This window comes from Rattus rattus, chromosome 1 (assembly GCF_011064425.1).
Source record: "Rattus rattus isolate New Zealand chromosome 1, Rrattus_CSIRO_v1, whole genome shotgun sequence".
In the NCBI taxonomy this organism is placed as follows: domain Eukaryota; kingdom Metazoa; phylum Chordata; class Mammalia; order Rodentia; family Muridae; genus Rattus; species Rattus rattus.
This window is the reverse complement of record NC_046154.1, coordinates 157,046,536-157,064,609: the sequence shown is the minus strand read 5'-3', so window position 1 is coordinate 157,064,609 and position 18,074 is coordinate 157,046,536. Positions and strand designations below refer to the sequence as shown.

The 18,074-nt window shown below is 47.0% G+C and overlaps 1 protein-coding gene across 1 annotated transcript; it reads right to left on the bottom strand.

Moving 5' to 3' along the window:
* Positions 1-322: 322 nt before the first annotated feature.
* Positions 323-16,620, bottom strand: LOC116906886 (cytochrome P450 4F5). Its single transcript, XM_032909803.1, has 13 exons — positions 16,523-16,620; positions 15,998-16,199; positions 13,032-13,176; positions 10,086-10,139; positions 9,872-9,999; positions 8,572-8,693; positions 7,698-7,974; positions 6,971-7,037; positions 6,677-6,806; positions 1,139-1,272; positions 963-1,027; positions 737-819; positions 323-497 (listed from the first exon to the last, which is right to left on the bottom strand). Exons 1-13 carry the CDS (start codon positions 16,579-16,581, stop codon positions 323-325), a joined length of 1,641 nt encoding a protein of 546 aa, XP_032765694.1. The 5' UTR covers positions 16,582-16,620.
* Positions 16,621-18,074: the final 1,454 nt, after the last annotated feature.

Genomic DNA, 18,074 nt, shown 5'->3' with positions numbered 1-18,074 from the left:
GAAACTGTACATAAGGCTTTGTTTCAAAGACTAAAGAATCTCAAGCGAGCCTGAAACTCGGCTCTCTCTCCTAACTGCTCCAAAACCTACAGTGGCTTTAAGAGGATGAAGTCCAAGCTTGGTCTGGAAAAGAACACAGCATGAAAGCCTAGCTGGGCTAATTAGCTCAAAACCACCAGCCACTTCTCTTCTGCAAGGTCACTGCAGGTTCTCTGTCTCTCCAGCGCCAGCTGCTGGCGTTATGTGGAACGATGCTAATTCTGGGATCCTGAGAAGGAAGGTAGGAGGTGGGTGAGGAAGTCCCAGGTCAGGTTTGAAGACTTTATGCCCCTCCACTCAGCCGCTCCACCCGCAGCCACAGCCCGCCCTCGGCGCGCAGGATTATCTCTGGCTTCCGGCGCGGCTCCTTGTCATCTGGCAGGACGCGGAAGCGCAGCAGCGTCAGCGCCACCGCCACCTTCATCTCGTTCATAGCGAAAGTCTGTCCTATGCAGTTCCTGAGGAAGAACAGGATGGTTACTCTGACAGTGCCTGGACCAAGACAGGAGCGCCTGGACCCAACCCAACCTGGTCCTGGCCACGCCTGGTCAGCGCTTCGCCTTCGAATCGCGGGTTCTACAGACTTTTGCACATCCCCTGAGCAGAAGGTGGGAAGGAGACTTAGAACCCAACCATCCAAACTCCACCAACTGACAGCCCCACAATCCACCCATCACACCAAGCCACTTGACCTCACCTGGGCCCTGCGGAGAAGGGAATAAAAGACAGAGGTGACCTCTTCTGACGATTTTCTGGGTCAAAGCGGAAGGGGTCATAGACCTAAGGGGAGAGGCAAGATGAGGTTTCTAGGTAACCAGCCCCAGAAGCAGAGTGGCCATAGAGACAGGAGTGACAACTTCCTGTTTCCAGGTTTGGGCCACACCCCCTACCTAGGTCCCAGAAATGCCTGGAGCAGCACCCACCTCAGGGTCTGGCCACACTGAAGGATTGTGATGAATACCAAAGATGCTGATGACACAGATGTTCCCTGTTGGGTAGGAGGATCTGGTCAGTACTAGCTCCGATCTGCCCTAGGGACCATCACCCTACTCAGATGCGTCCCATCGGCTCCTCCCTTCACCCCTGACTTTGAGGGCACCTTTAGGGATGACCCGGCCATCAGGTAGCACAATGTCCTGGGTGCAGCGGCGCAGGAGGTCTATAGCTGGGGGGTGCAGCCGGAGACTCTCCTTGATGCACATGGTCAGGAAGGGCAGCTGGGCTAGGTCGTCCCTAAGGAACACAGCACACAATTAGTCAGGAAAATCAGGACTTGGCTCAGCCTCACTGGCATCCGTTTGGATTATAACCACTTGCCTCTCATGCTTCGTCCTGTAACAAATCATATTCCGGATGAATCAAAGATGTCTGCAGGCTCCTTTGTTTGTGTCACGCTACTAAGAATACCCTTGAACTCCTGGTGTTTACCATTCAACTTCCCAGGTTTTGATGTCACAGGGTTCAACTGAGATCCAGGACATTGGATCAAAGATTACCCTCCCCCCAATCAGAAAATCACGGGGAGGGGGGAGCTTAAGCTGAAATATTTTAATTAAAGCATACCCCTCCAAAGGTATCCTACATTTGATAAATTGTCTGTGTGGAGATTCAGGAATCAATAAAAAGCCAACCTAGGCTACAGGAGATATTACTTCAAAACTCAATTTGCAATAAAGTTTTTTTTTAACGGCAGAAATGAAAATCCTTAAAAGCCAAAGAGGTTATTTAAATGAGTCTATGTACTCAATAGCAGAGAGTGGGGAAATGGCCCAGCATTATAAAGGTGTAAGTTCTCTTCCTTCCTTCTTTCCTTCCTTCCTTTCTTCCTTCCTTCCCTTTCTTTCTTTCTTTCTTTCTTTCTTTCTTTCTTTCTTTCTTTCTTTCTTTCTTTCTTTCTTTCTTTCTTTCTTTCTTCCTACACAGGGTTTCTCAGTGTAGCCCTGGCTGTCTTATAACTCACTCTATAGACCGGGCTGACCTTGACCCCAGAAGTCTGCCTGCCTCTGTTTCCAGAGTACTAGAATCAAAGGTGTGCACCAACACCACCTGGCTACTCGTTTCTATAGTAACATTTTCCAATACCATCCAATAAGCCTTTAGCTGGGGTTTCTTTTTAAAATGCATTTTTAGGGACCACATAAAATTGTAAATCTTTTGCAAGGCAAAGACACTGTCAATATGACAAAACACCATCCAACAGATTGGGAAAAGATCGTTACCAATCCTATGTCTGATAGAGGGGTAATATCTAATATATACAAAGAATTCAAGAAGTTATACCCCAGAGAACCAAAAAACCCTATTAAGAATGGGGTACAGAGCTAAAAATTCTCAACTGAGGAATATGGAGTTGCTGAGAAGTACCTAAAGAAATGTTCGACATCCTTAGTCATCAGGGAAATACAAACTAAAACAACTCTGATATTCCTCCTTACGCTAGTCAGAATGGCTAAAATCAAAAACTCAGGTGACAGCAGATGCTGGCGAGGATGTGGAGAAATAGGAACACTCCTCCATTGTTGGTGGAATTGCAAGCTGGTACAACCACTTGGGAAATTAGTCTGGCAGAAAATTGAACATACTACAACCTGAGGATCTAGCTATACCTCTCCTGGGCATATACCCAAAAGATGCTCCAACATATAACAAGGACACATGCTCCATATGTTCATAGCAGCCTTATTTATAATAGCCAGAAGCTGGAAACAACCCAGATGTCCTTCAACAGAGGAGTGGATACAGAATATGTGGTACATTTACACAATGAAGTACAACTCAGCTATTAAAAACAATGACTTCATGAAATTCTTGGGCAAATGGATAGACCTAGAAAATATCGTCCTGAGTGAGGTAACCCAGTCACAAAAGAACACTCATGGTATGCTCTCACTGATAAGTTTGGACTACCCAAGTTACAATGCACAGACCACATGAAGCCCAAGAAGGAAGATCAAAGTGTAGATGCTTCAGTCCTTCTTAGAAGGGGGAACAAAATACTCAAAGAAGAAAATAAGGACACAAAGTGTGGAGCAGAGACTGAAGGAAAGGCCATCCAGAGAATGTTCCACCTAGTGATCCATCCCCATATACAGACACTATTTCAGATGCCAAGAAGTGCTTGCTGGCAGGAGCCTGATATAGCTGTCTCCTGAGAGGCTCTGCCAGAGCCTGACAAATTCAGAGGCAGATGTTTGTAGCCAAGCAATGAACTGAGAAAGGGGTCCCCAGTGGAGGAGTTAGAAAAAGGATTGAAGGAGCTGAAGGGGTTTGCAACTCTATATGAAGAACAACAGTATCAACCAGCCAGACTCCCCAACCCCAGAGCGCCTAAGGACTAAAGCACCATCCAAAGAGTACACAGGGATGGACCTATGGTTCCATCTGTATATGTAGCAGAGGATGGCCTTGTACAGAAGAGGATCTTGGTCTTGTCAAGGACCTTGGTCTTGTCAAGGCTTGATGCCCCAGTTTAAGGGAATGTCAGGGTGGGGAGGTGGGAGGGAGGGAGCTGGTGGGTGAAGGAGCACCCTCATAGAAGCAGGGGGAGGAGTGATGGGATAGTGGGTTTCTGGAGAGGAAATCAGGAAAGGAGAAAACATTTAAAATGTAAATAAAATATATCTAATAAAAAAAAGAAACAGCAATCTTGGTACTATTCCAAAAATGTACACTGTACTCCGGCTGAACTTTCCAGCTACTTTTAGAAGTCTCTCTCCTTTTAAAACTTATTCTTTGAGAATTTCATACAGAATATTTTTATCATGTTCTTTCCCACCCCCTAAGTCCCCCCAGACTCTACCATCTAATTTCGTGTTCTCTCCCATAAATAAATGAACAAACAAAACCAAAAAGCCACTAAAAGCATGGAGTCCAATTTGTCTTGGCCAACGGCTCCTGAGCTTGCAACCTGCCTGTAATGTGGGTTGATATGCATAGCATCACACCATTGAAGAAAGCTGATCACCCCTCACCCAGCAGCTGTTACTGGGGAGTAGGTTCTTCTCGTGAGACTGTGCTGCCACTTTTGTGCCTTGACCTTGTGCGGGTCTTGTGAGTTCATGCGTGTGCCTTCCCTGGTTATGTCTGAAAGACACTGTTCCCTTGAAGTCACCCACTACCTCCAGACCTTCCAATCTCTCTGCCTTCTCTTCACATAGATCCCCGAATCTTTAGAGGAAGAGTGTGATAGAGACACCCCAGTCAGGGCTGAGCACTCCAAAGAGCCTGTCTGTGCACACTGCCCAGTTGTAGGTCTCTCTGCTTACATCCCCCTGCTGTAATAGGAAGCTTCCCTGAGGAGGTGTGCTGACCCTCTCTCGGGTGTATGATTAGTAAAGAGCGTTCCCCTCTCTTCTTCTTTCTCCTTTCCCCTGGTGGATTTTGACTCAGAGACCTGTGGATTTGCCCTGCTGAAGGCAAGATGATGCCAGGAAATGTTAAAAATGGGCATCCTCCCCGAAATTTCAAGCTATAGCTGTTATGCCCGATGGTGATTTCAAGGGTGTGAGACTAACACAAAAGGAAATGTGCTAAGTTGTTCCTTTACTCCCCCTCACTTCCCTCCTGTGTGTCCATGGAGGTCATTGCTTTCTCATCAATAGGGTAGATTAACAAGAAACATTCTGGCAAGTAATCAGTACTTTATTCATGCTTAGGCACAAAATGTGGTGTGAGTCACGATATGCTTTCCTTCCAGGGTTGGGAAGTCAGTCTTTCTTCCGAAAACAAAAATGGCCTATGCTACTGGCAACCTTTTGATGTCTTGGCAGTAACAGGGCATCAGCCCATTTTTCTTTTGTAATGTCTACTAAACCTGAACTAAGGGAAATAAAGGGTGTTTTGTCTTGTAAAAAATGCATTTTTATCTTCCCATACATGTATGTGATGTATATAGATCACGCTCACCCACCGTTCCTCCCTCATCCCTCTCCCACATCTGCTAAAACCACTTTGTCCTCCTATCCAATCTCCTGTCTATTTTGAGGTCTTTTCTGATTGAGACCTGATGGAGGTTACTAATGCTGCTTACCTAGGCATGAGGGGTGTGTGTGTGTGTGTGTGTGTGTGTGTGTGTGTGTGTGTGTGTGTGTGCCTGTGTGTGTGTGTCTGTGTGACTGTGTGTGTGTGTCTGTGTGTATGTCTGTGTGTTTGTATGTCTGTGTGTCTGTGTGTGTCTGTCTGTATGTGTGTGTGTGTGTGTGTCTGTGTGACTGTGTGTGTGTGTGTCTGTGTGTATGTCTGTGTGTTTGTGTGTCTGTGTGTCTGTGTGTGTGTGTCTGTGTGTGTGTGTGTGTGTATGTGTGTGTGTGTGTGTGTGTGTGTGTGTGTGTGTGTGTGTGAATCTGTGCCCTACAATCCTTTCCCAGGACTGGTTTTCACAGGGCCATGAATAATAGGCAAATGTCCACCATTAACTGCATCCCCAGTCAACAACTTGAAACTGGTGTTAACAATAAAAGAGGGCCCACCTACCACTCACTAAAACTTGTTACAAAACCACAGTAATAAAAATGAAAATATTTTCTGAAAAGCTAAGTTACTGATGAGGCCTGTGGGACAGAAGCCTGAGGCAGGCACAGGAAGAAAGTCCACACACGGCTTGAGCGAGGTTAGGAGGAAGAGGTTAAGAAAACTAGCAATTGGCAACAAAAAGAATGAAATACACCCAGGCAAAGAATCCCAGGACTGGAGAAGTGGAGGCAGGGGGATGGAGGTCAAACTCAGTCTCAGCTGAAGAGTAAGCTGGAGGCTGCCATGACCCAAACAAGCAGCTGTCTCCATAAACAGATAAATAAACAAATGCTTGCACATCAGTGGTGCACATCTTTAAACCCAGCACTTGGGAAACAGAGGCAGGCAAATCTCTGTAAGTTTGAGACCAGCTTGATCTACACAGTGAGATCAAGGTCAGCCAGGGTTACACAGTATGACCCTATCCAAAAATAAAACAAAAAAAAAAATTGGCCCCTCCAAATATAGGTGGATTCCTTCAGTTACATCAGAAACACTAAAACTGTAATTTAATGAAAATATCTATCATTCCAAAGACTTGTCATTTCTTCATGGTGAGGCTATCAAAATCCTTTCTTCCGTTGATATTGAGTTTTGAGTTGATTGATTGATTGATTCATTGACTGATTGATTGATCGATTTAAAGTATATGAGTTCGCTGTTGCTGAGACACCAGAGACGACATCAGATCCCACTACAGATGGCTGTGAGCCGACATGTGATTACTCAGAATGAACTCGGGACCCCTGGAAGAGCACCCCTGGTATTTTGAGATCTACAAACATCACTAAAAGTACACAAAGGTCCACCATGGGATTCACAAGGATGGAAGTGGAGGTGTCCTCTATGAACTATGAAGAGAAAACTGATACAAAAGCCAGGAAGAAATTCATGAGGTGGGAGGAAGAGAATCAAGAAAAACAGATTGGCCTTGAAAACTCCACAATGAACCTTAATGAACTGTAATTTGCCATGTGAGACGTAATTAATTAAATGAAGATGACCAAACTGGGCAAAGGTGTTAAGTCTCTGTAAGCCAGACTGAGGTACACAGACGCACTCAGTAAGAAATGCAGCACTGACCATGCTGACCAGAAGCTATAACAGCAGAGACTACCATAGTCACCATTCAATCTCCTCAGGCTCTCGGTCCCTCAGCAGCTCCCGCACCTCCTGACGACAGCGCTCCTGGTATTCCGGGTGCCTTGCCAGGTTGTACAGGATCCAGGACAGTGCGCTGGCTGTGGTGTCATGGCCTGAAGGGTAGACAGACAGGCAGATTTGGTTCTGGCCTATTTCAGCACAATGGGTTAGTTGAGTCCAGACAGCAAGGCTCCAAAAAGGAATGGATAGAAAGAAGGGAAGGATTCTAGGTCTCCCCACAACACCTCCTCTCTAAGACCTACACAGGGACTCTCACCTCCAAACATGAAGGTGTCAGCCTCTGCCCGGATGTCCTCATCTGACAGCTCCTTCCCATGTTCATCCTGAAGATAAATCAGGACCCTCAATTCATACCGTGTCTGAGGTGGTGTTCTGACCACCCATGTGTTTGAATGCTTGGTCATAGAGAGTGGCTAATAGGAGTTGTGGCCCTAATGGAGGAGGTGTGGCCTTGTTAGAGGAACTGTGTCACTGTTTAGATGGACATTGAGGCCTCCTTATGCTCAAGATCTACCCAGTTCAGAAGACAGTTTCGTCCTGGCTGCCTTCAGATGAAGATGTAGACCTCTCAACTCCTCCATCCTGCTCACTGCCACACTTCCCTCCATGATGACGATACACTGAACCTGTGACACTGTGCGCCAGTCCCAATTAAACGTCCTTCATAAGAGTTGCCTTGGTCATGGTGTCCCTTCACAGTAACGCACCCCTAAGACAGGAGGGAGGACACAGTGTCTGATGCCCACTGTGCACACAAGGTGCCTCCTCTGTCTTCCCCACATTTCCCCATTTATTCTTCCACTTCTTGCCCACTGTTTGCTCTTTCAGCAGAGCCTTCACGAGTCACAGCTAAAATGGACCCCTGTGTGCTGCGTAGATTCAGAAGCACAGTCTGTAACTCCCCAGTGCCTCCTGGTCAAGTCCAGCTTCTGTCTAACACTGACCATGGGGGTTCCTGTAACCCACACCCCACAAGGGCCCACCTTGGCCAACAAGAGCACATCGATGAAGTCCAACGTCTTAGACTTAGACTTAGTCTTGGACTCCAAGAACTCATCAAAGCCTTGGCTGGAGAGAAGTCGACGTCTCTCCCTGATGACAGCATCCGTGAAGTTGTGCACCAGGTCACAGGCCTTGCGGAAGCGCTGTCCATCAGCAGTGCGGTAATACAGGAAGTCCAGGTACAGGAAGAGCTGTTGTGACCTTTTTATGATGAGGGAGCTCAGTTCCAAGATGGCAGAAATGTATTCACTGGGAGACCTGCAGGGCGAGGCAGAGAGGAAGCAATTATCACACAGTAAAACTCCAGCCAGAGTCCCAGGATAGGACCCATCCAGGAAAGGGCAGCCATGACACAAACTCTGTTTCCTTCTCCCCACAACCAGCCTCCTGACAGGGATCCCTGGGTAAATGTGGGCATCATTTCAGCTGCTCCTGCTCTTCTTCCTCTTCCCCTCCTGTAACTCTGCTCAGGCTCAGACCCTCCTCTCCAAGTCCCTTGTATCCTGTATCTCTTCAACGCTCTTGTATTGATTAGACTGCCCAAGGTCACTGTGACTAGGAACCACCCTCCTATACAGACACCTTCGCTTATGCTCTGGGATACTCAGGATGGAGTTCACACCCTTCCGGTTGGGCATTCAACATCTTTAAGATCTGGCCACTTTCTGGAAATGGTGGCTCCTGACTGTGATCCCAACAATTAGGAGGTGAATTCAGGGGGATCAAAAGCTCTACATAAGGAGTTTCAAAGGAGACTACAGACTGGGACCCTGTCAAGAAGGAGATGGAAGGGGAAAAGAAAAGAATATATGGGCTGTCTTAAGGTCCTGTTCCAAAGCTGAAACAGGGACTCACTCCTGACAGTTGCTGTCAAAGCCAAAGAGGCATTTCTGCAGACTGTCCAGGGTCATGAGGCTGATGTTCTCAAACATTTCCAGACGGACACTGCCTTCCACGCATAGGTGCTTCCACTTGGCCTGACCAGAGAAAGAACAGAGACGGGGATGAGCCTTTGATCCTTGAGCTCCTTCTCAACACTAAACACCAGAAAAGACCCCTGATACCAGGGAAAACCTAACTCTGACAGGAGCAGAAGATGTTACTGTAGCAGATGAAGACATTAGGTTAGGAGATGGGAGGCTTGAGTCTAATTCTGTCTCTGTGTGCCCTTGGTCAGCTTGCTGCCTTCTAGGTTGGTAAAGCCTTCAAGCACATGTAAATTGACATGACTTATTACCCATAAAGTACACTGCATTGTTCTCTCTCCCTTTCATGCAGTCTTATTTCTTGCAAATTGGGAGAAGATGGACAGACCACTCTTATCTTTCGTTTAATCAACAATATTATGACAGTCATACCATCTCTACAACATAGCAACATGGAAATTACATCAACCAATGTAGACCATGGAACTGGCATATTATTTCATATGCAGAAGGTGCTCACTAAGTGTTAGTGGTGATCATCATTGTACTTGGCTCTAGAAGTAGCTTTAGAATTCTATAAGTCCTCGATTCTCAGTCTTTATAGTGAGTCCATGTAAAGTTTCTGCTTTCTCCATTTCAAAACCAGGATTTTCCATGCTTGACAACCACAGTGAAGTCAGCTCTATACAAGACCTTAGGTTTGGTTTAGTTTTTAAATAAATTTTGACCATATTCACCCATTTCCCAACAAACTTCTCTCTAGGATCTAAGTTTTATGAAACAAGGTCTTGTTGATAAAGCTTGGACTGGCCTATGATAAACAATCTTTATTGCTGAGTGTCCCCAGGCAAGTATTAAGTAGTGTGTCACCATGGCCACCTGTAGGGCAATGAAGTCTGAACCAGTGCTCTACACAGAAAGACCTACTTCTGTAGTCAACATCAACTTTAGGGTGACTTTCCAGGGATCCTGTGAAGAAGAGTAGATACTCATCTGCTGTGAACTCATCCACATGCTAGGAGCAGGACTCCAGGGTACCATCCCGATCATCTTTTAAGTACAGATTACTATTCTCGCTTTAAAGATGGGGAAACTGAGACACGAGAAGAAAACTGATGTCCCCGAGACCACAGAACAGAACCGCACCTTCAGAATCCATCAGCCTGAAGCCATTTTCTTTTCTGCAATACTCTATGGGGTTTGAGGAACCCTAGGTTTGAGGAACTCACGTGCATGATGTTCACGCTCTGGTTGAAAATCTTCACATAGGGCTTCAGGATGTCAAAATGGAAGGCAGGTGTCAGCAGACGGCGATGGCGGCTCCACTTGTCACCAGAACTCAGAAATAGCCCATCCCCTGGGAAGGCAGCAATGTCAGGGGGCAAAGGTGGAAACTTCCTCTGACCTCAAGGTGCCTCCTGACCCTCAGCCTAACATACTCACCAAGCCAGGGCTTCAGGAAGCGTAAGAAAGTCGTGTCCTTTGGGGCCACCAAAGCTGTCACGATGGAGGACAATCAGAGGCCAGGAAGAGAAAGTCAGATTAACTACAGGAAGAGTGGGGACTCCCATCCCCAGGGCTTTTCAATTCCCCTCCAAATACAGGAAAGCAGGAAGGGGACAGGGACAAAGGAAGCATGGAAAAGGAAGGAAGGAAGGCAGGACCAGACCAGTTTGCAGCGCCAGGGAGAGCAAAGGTCACCTGACAGGGCATGAGATTCCTCAATACACTTGCACATGGCTACTCCATGGTTCACCATGTCTTCTACCTCTCAAACTAGTATAAAAAGTCTACAGGCCTTTGCAGAGACACAGAACACACTGTCCACTGTGGCTCTCTGGCATGTCCTGACACACGCTGTTATATATAAAAAGGTCACATGGTATCATGACCTGTCATAAATAACACTCATGGAGTTCCCTGACATGCCACAACACAGTGTCCAAAAGTCTGATGTGACCAGATTGTGACGTCAAATAATCCTTTATTAGCAGTTAAATATGGTCCCATTCAAGTCCTAAATGTGACTAAGATATGTCACAGACCCCTCTAACTCTTTCCTTGATGTCATACTAAGCATTAAAAGATCAGAATTAAGGGCTCTTCTGTTAGCATTCTATCTAAGCTCTGCCCCACAGTTACCTGGAAATAGCCAGGTGAGTCTGATACTATAAAAAGGGGCTGCTTGCCCCCTGATCACTCTCTTGCTCTCTCTTGCTCTCTTACCCTCTCCCTTTTTTGTCTCTTCTCACCCAATTTCCCTACCACCACTCTCTCCAGTGCATGGCCAGCCTCCACTTCTCCTCTCCTCCCCTCTCCTCTCCTCCTCGTCCTCCTCCCCCTCCTCCTCCTCCTCCTCGTCCTCCTCATCATCATCATCCTTCTCCCTCTCCTCTCTCTCTCTCTCTCTCTCTCTCTCTCTCTCTCTCTCTCTCTCTCTCTCTCTCTCTCTCTTTCCTCTCTCTCTCTCTCTCTCTCTCTCTCTCTCTCTCTCTCTCTCTCTCCCTCCCTTTCTTCCTCCCCTACCCTCTTGACTGCCTTCTCCATGCCATAAATAACCTATTCTATGCTATTCCATCATGAAGCTGGTTCCTCAGAGGGAAGTGATGGCTCAGCACGGCCGCAGAGAGGCACCTCCTTCCCACACACCTCACCACACCTCCATAGAACATATCCCCACTCTGTTTGCGTTTTTATAAACACATCGTTCTCTATTTTCAGAACCATGTGCCTACCATGACCACTTGATTCTGCCCTCTCCAGACACAAGGCATACCCAGGGCCCATCAGACACAGCTGACCCTTCTGGACTCTGATGCATCTTTCCCTTCAGTTCTCTGCATTCCAGCCCTGTCCCAAATTGTCTCCAGCTTGAGTCACTTCTATTCAAGGTGGCTGGGGCAGCTAAGACGTATGAAATTAGGGAGGTGGGGGAAAATTCACCTATGCTACACGCCTCTCACAACGTCAGCTCTTCACCTAGGAGGTACACATCTTACAGGAATACTAGTGAATGTCGCTGAGGACAAATTGTAAGTCAAAAAGCACTACGTTGTTCTGTTCTACATAGGACCATACAGACCCATTTGCATATTTTGAAAGGAATCTCTATCTACACATTGTAAATAGTGCAAGTTGCGCACATTGCTGATAGCTTGCTACTCTGAGTTAACTACTCCCAGGCCAGGAAGTACCAAAAGGAATGTAAGACCCACACCACAGAGCCTTATCAAACTCCGTGTCTTTATTCTGAACCCAGAAGCACAGAGGGTTGATAATGAGGGAGAAATGCAGGACATGAAAAGGAGAGAAACCTAGAATCTCAGAGGTAAGACTGACTTCGTGACCAAAGGGTTGGAGCTGAGCTCTGGGAAATCTGTCCACTTTCCTGGTTGCAAAGGAGATGCTAGGTCATTTGTGCAGGGGTGGACTCTCTCTCTTCTCAGATCACAACACAATGAATGAAGCCCAACTTAAAGATCCCATCCCTGTGCATGGAGAGATGGGTCAGTAGAAGATGGCGCTTACAGAAGACCTTAGTTCAAACACCCACATGGCAACCCACAACCACCTGTAACTCTGCTTCCAAAGCATCTGACACCCTCTTATGATCACTGAGGGATCTGCATACATGTGCTATCCATACATCCATACAGACAAACACTCAGAAAATAAAAATGAATTCTGACCTGGTACTGCACACCTTTAATAGCAACACTCAGGAGACTGACAAAGGTGGGTCCACGTGAGTTCAAGGCCAGTCTTGCCTACAAAGTGGACTCCAGGGCAGCTAGAGCTACATAGAACCTCAAAATCTAACAATATTTTAAATGTCTGTATTGTGTTGCTACTGCTGGGAAGGTAGAGATAGGAGAATCCCTGGGGCTTACTGACCAGAGAATCCAGATTAATGGGTGAGCTCCAGGGAAGAAAGAGGCCTGGTCTAAAAAAAGGTAGATAGTGTTCCAAGAATAGCACCTCAGGTTGTCTACTGCCCTCCACATGCATGTACACACACACATGCACCCACAACCACAGCCATACACATAGAGGCACAAAAAATTTTATCAAAAAGATAGGTCATTGTTCCCAGTCTAGTATGGAACCTACCACTTTGCTCATGGTAGGCAAGTGTTCTACCTCCAAGTAGATTCCCAGCCAATATGGGCTTAGGTCACACTGTGTTGAGCTTCTGTCACTCACAGCTCAGATTTCAGCATCAAGAGAGACTCAGGACGTTATCTAAAGTCACTCAACAGGTGAGCCGCAAAGACATGGCCACTGTCAGGTACAGCCCCATCTGCTGCTCACCCTGATCAATCCAGGGATAGAAAAAACTTAGATAAGAGACAGAGAAGAAGCCATTGGCTGGGATCCTAGAAGGGATACCTGGGGCCTGGAGCAGAGGGGCAACAAATGCAGGATCAACAAGCCTCAGCACAGGGATGACCGGTCCCAGCCAACAGAGATGGATATCTCGGAAAGTCTGGCCCATTTCAGTCACCAGCCGCATGCCTTCCTCATTGCTCTGGATCTTGAGATGGAAAAGGTTGAACTCAGTACATGCATGGCTTCTTGGATGCTCCTGTCCTCTGCCAAATATCCTCATCCCTCTAACCCTCCTGCTTGGACCACTCATCCCAGTCTCTTGAGGAGTCCCTAATTCGACGACATGTGTCCCTTCCTGGACCCTCGAGTACATCTACATCCCTCTCTCTGGTGCACCACTCTTCTCATTCATTTGTTTTGTGACCTAGATATAGATAATTGAAGGATCAATGAATGGATAGATACTGAGAGAGAGAGAGAGAGAGAGAGAGAGAGAGAGAGAGAGAGAGAGAGAGATTCATATACACAGTCTGAATTGTAGATAATAGGTGGGATAGATAGAGGGATTGAGTAGGAGGAGGAGGATAGACAGATGGATGATAGACTACTGACAGATATTCAGAAGATATATAGACAGATACATGATAGACAACATAGGTAGATGACAGTGAACGATGTAGTAGTTAACTAATAGCAGAAGAAGACAATTAGAGTGGTAGATCCAGTGTGTGTGTGTGAGTGTGTGTGTGTGTGTGTGTGTGTGTGTGTGTGTGTGCTTCTTTCTTTATCATAATTATGATTTTTCTCAATTTCCTTCATCTGATCACTCACTCTCACTCTCCGCTCTCTCCTGCAGGTGTGTATCTTTTCTCTATGGGATTTTTTCCTACAGGTAAATCATCTGTGTCTCCTTTTTCTCCCTTCCTTCAACACTCCTTCATCCTCCATTCCAGTTAGGTGTGAACTTAGAGCTAATTTCATCCCACCCAATTTTCTTCCTTGCCCCTAATTTACCACAGCCTATTAACACGAGCTCTGTGCAGGCACCTCCCCAGATTTGCAACAAAGAATCTGGAGGTTTCAAACTCTTGATTCCCATCTCCAGAGAGATGTGAACTTGGAAATCATCTAAGGAGGGAACTGAAGGCTGACTTAGGACCTGGGTCCTCTTGATAAGGAAAAAGCCTCAAGAAAGACGGGAGAGGGAAAATAGGAGAGGGTGGCAGTGGGGTCATGTGGAAAGCTCAGGGGGAAGGGAACCCAGCAGTGGACAGAGAAGGGCCTCAGGGAGCTCAGTGGAGACCAGGAAGCATGTAGTTCTGAAACCAAAGAGGAGCTTCTAGGAAGATGGACAAGCCAATGCACCAGAGAGCTGTGAGAAAATGAAGGAAGCAGAGCCAGGATTCAGGGACCTGGAAATCACAAGTGTGACAGAAATGAGGAACAGGGAAGGGAACAACAATGACAATGATCCTTTGTCCATAAGCAGATGGCAGAGGTCTGGTGGCACTGGCACAAGCATTTAATCCATGCGGAGGCAGAGGCAGGTGAGTCTCTGTGAGTGTAAGTTCAGCCTGGACTACAGAACAAGTTCCAAGAGAAACACATACAAACCATGTCTCACAAAAACAAAGAAGAACAAGAAGAAGGAGAATGAGAGGAGGAAGAGGGAAAGGAAGAGAGAAGAGGAGGAGGAGAGAGGGGAGGAGGAGAAGGAGAAGGAGGGAAGAAGAAGAAGGAGGAGGAGGAGGACAACGACAATGACAAGGACAAGGACAAGAAGACGAAGAAGAATCAGCAGCAGCAGCAGCCACAAACAACTGGTGTCTCAGTACACAAAGAGCCATGTTGGAGGTATATGAATGGGAGCTGACAAGTCACCTGAATCTACAGTATCACTGTGGACAACACATCAAAAAACATGAAGTTTGGGGTAACCAAAAGCCAACAATTTTCCAAATGGTTGAAGGAAAAAAATATATTTCCAAGAACCTCGGACTTTGGATCTTGATGGGAATCTGAACTAATGGGCAGATGAAAGGGGACCATCAGGAAGCTGATAGGGTAGTATGAACAAAGGATGGGGAGGCTGAGAAGAAATGGGAGGAGAAAGGAGAAGTGAGGATGTTGGTAAGAAAGAGGATTCTGCTGAGAAGCAGGACTTGAATGAATGGCATTGGTGATGATATCTATATTATGAGTGATATGGAATCATAAGATGTGGTTCTGCAACAAAAAGCCAGTACAGCATGGAGCAGGGGAATCTGGTGACCAGGAAGTGTGCTGAGAAGAAACCATCCCCTCCCCAGAAAGTGTAGTCATTATGATGAGACCAGAGAGAAAATGGTCATGCAGCGATGTGGCTTTGGAATAGAGTCATTGCTTAGCATGCACAAACTCTAGGCACTTCAGGTAATCACTACCCACCTTACACAATGTTCACCTGCTACCTAAATTGCATACTGGAGCCCCTAGTGCATCCTGAGGATGGAGGGCAAGATAAGAAAGGAGAGTGGCCAAGAAGTTGAAGGGGGAAAAATTCAATCTCTCTTCTGCCCCTAAAGAGTAGGCAGAGGTTAGAAATCACAGCTGAATCCTACAGGGCAAGTAGCAACTCAGGTACAGACTCTGATCAGAAAGCAAGAGAGATGAGCCAGACAGGAGGCAAGACCTTAGACTCATGAAGGAAGACCTCAAATCCAACAATGACAATCAGTATACCAAGGACACCACTGCTCTGCGCTATTCACCACGGGAGCCGCTGGATAGGACAAGCATCCAAGAATTCGAGGAAACCTCAGTCCTGGTGAGAGTGAAACCCACAGTGGGGCTGGTGCCAGGTAAGGCAAAGTGAAAGGCTGCTGAGCCCTGGTTTGACAGACAGGCAAATGGACATGGGAGTGGGATGAGGAGAGAGGAGGGCACTTAGTCTTCCTGCCTTTTGCGTACTTCAGGCTCCTGATATTTTCTGACTTCTAAGGAACACAAAGCCCCGATACCTGAGCCTATCTTACCGCCATACTTACCGTGCCCAAGTGGCCCAAAAACCAGTTTCTTTTAGGGGCCTGAGGGAAACATCTGAGGCGGGAGCAGTTCTCACAGAATGAGTAAGTCCAGGCAAGAATTCTGGCCAAAATCCAAGAAGCGGCTCCAAGCAGCAGAAGATGCCATGTCGAGGTCACCACAGAGCCTAGGTCCAGCCCAGACACACTTAGCCACGGCATCCTGCTGAGGAGACAGACACAGGATGAGATTCTGACGTGTGGAAGAGGAACCCGGAAATCGTCAGAATTCTGAGCATTGGCCAGAGACTGTGTGGATTTGGGAGTAGAGCAGGGAACGGGAGGGAAATGCAGGAAGAGACCGAATAGGAGAGAGAAAGAGGGGGGTAACACACAGACAAGAGTTGCTGAAAGTCTGCAATGGCCCTGCCTGAAGCACAGACAGTTACAGGGTCACTTGTGCGAGTTGGATCCATGGGCCATCCCGACGCTGATAACCTCATCCTGCTCAGAGTCACGACCCTGTCTTGCCTCACCCTCAGTGGGTACCTTATCTCAGGAGCAGCCTGTCCTCTAAGACCTTCTCCCCACTCCTGCAAAAAACGCATTTATCTGCTGCTTCTTAACTGCAGAGAGCTGTGTGGGAGGCTGGGTTGGGCTGGACTGAACCAATCAATCCCTCCGAGGCTCAGCCACTTCCTTCCTGCCTGGGCAACAGGCCAAAACAAGTGGGGCAGGGCCAGACTGGAGTGGAGAGGAGGAACTCAGGGCAATAGACACACACGCAGGCAGGCGATCTAATCTTAGGATGCACCACCTCTGAGTCAAGGGCAAAGGTGACTCTGGGCCACCAAATCTACAGCCATCCCTGCACTTTTAAGACCAACATTCTGCTGATAAGCAGGAAGCAGGAAGCACAGGTGCCAGGATGCCTCATTCAGGACGGGACATTCCCTGAACGTCTCTGAAGGTTCTCTGCACATCTCGATGGTGGGAGTGCAGCATGCAGAATTTCTCACTGCAGAACTGCAGACCTGTCTCTGGAATGCCTCTGCTCACCAGCTCCGGTCTTGCAGAGTTTAGTCCTATCCCCTAGCAGCTCAGATCCTGGACAGAAACAATTCCGAGCTAGACCTGAGAATCCAGTCATGGTCAGACTGAAGAGATAAATGTCCTGGCTCGGAGAACACGCCTGGCAGCTAAAGGGTCAGAGTTCAGAGTGTTTGTGTGGAGGAAAGGAGCCAGACTGAAAGGCTATGAGCAGAGGGGGTAGAGGTTAAGAAAGAACAAGCCTGGAATGAATTGTCTTCCCAGCAGGACATGGGGCATTGACATTACCGGGAGGGTATGTTGTCCAGAAACCCTAGATCACCGTTTCTTGGACTTAACAATCACTGAACACTCCCACCGTCTTGCTCCCCATTATTAGACAAGTTAAAGGAGCCAACATCGCCCCCCCAAGCCAGGATATAAAGAACAATGGGTGCGTCATCTCAAAGGTTGACAGATAAAAGCAAGTTCAAAGTCCTGAAACAGAGTGTAAGGGTAACTGATTGACGGTTGATACAGAAAAATATGGGCAGAGGTCAGTGGAGAAGTCCAGACTGGTCAACTCAGGGTTCCCCAAACAAGAAATGAGGAACTTTGGAGGCTAGGGGTCCATGACAGAGAGATCAAAATAAAGCAACCTCATGACTTCCTCCCCAGGGGATTTTACACAAAATGCTATTTCCCTTCCCCCCAGGAAACTTTTCAACATCACAAGTACTTAAAAGCACATGCAAAGTCTTACAATTCCACAGCCACTTTGACACTGAATTCTGGCTGAAATAAACCTCTGGGGGAAACACTCACCTTTCCTAAAAGAGTCCACACTGGAGGAGGCACAAGGAAAGACACTGTAGGGAAGTACAAGGCCCGCACTTGTCAGGGTGGAAGCCACAGCTGTTCAGCTTGGCTTAGCATTCTTATATTTTGTTTTATTTATCAGATTCATGTGTAGACATGTTTGCATCTGCACCACATACATGCCAGACTCTAGAAGCTTTGCAGAGAAAAGTGTGTCAGATCCTCTGGGACTAGAATTACAGACCTAATGTTC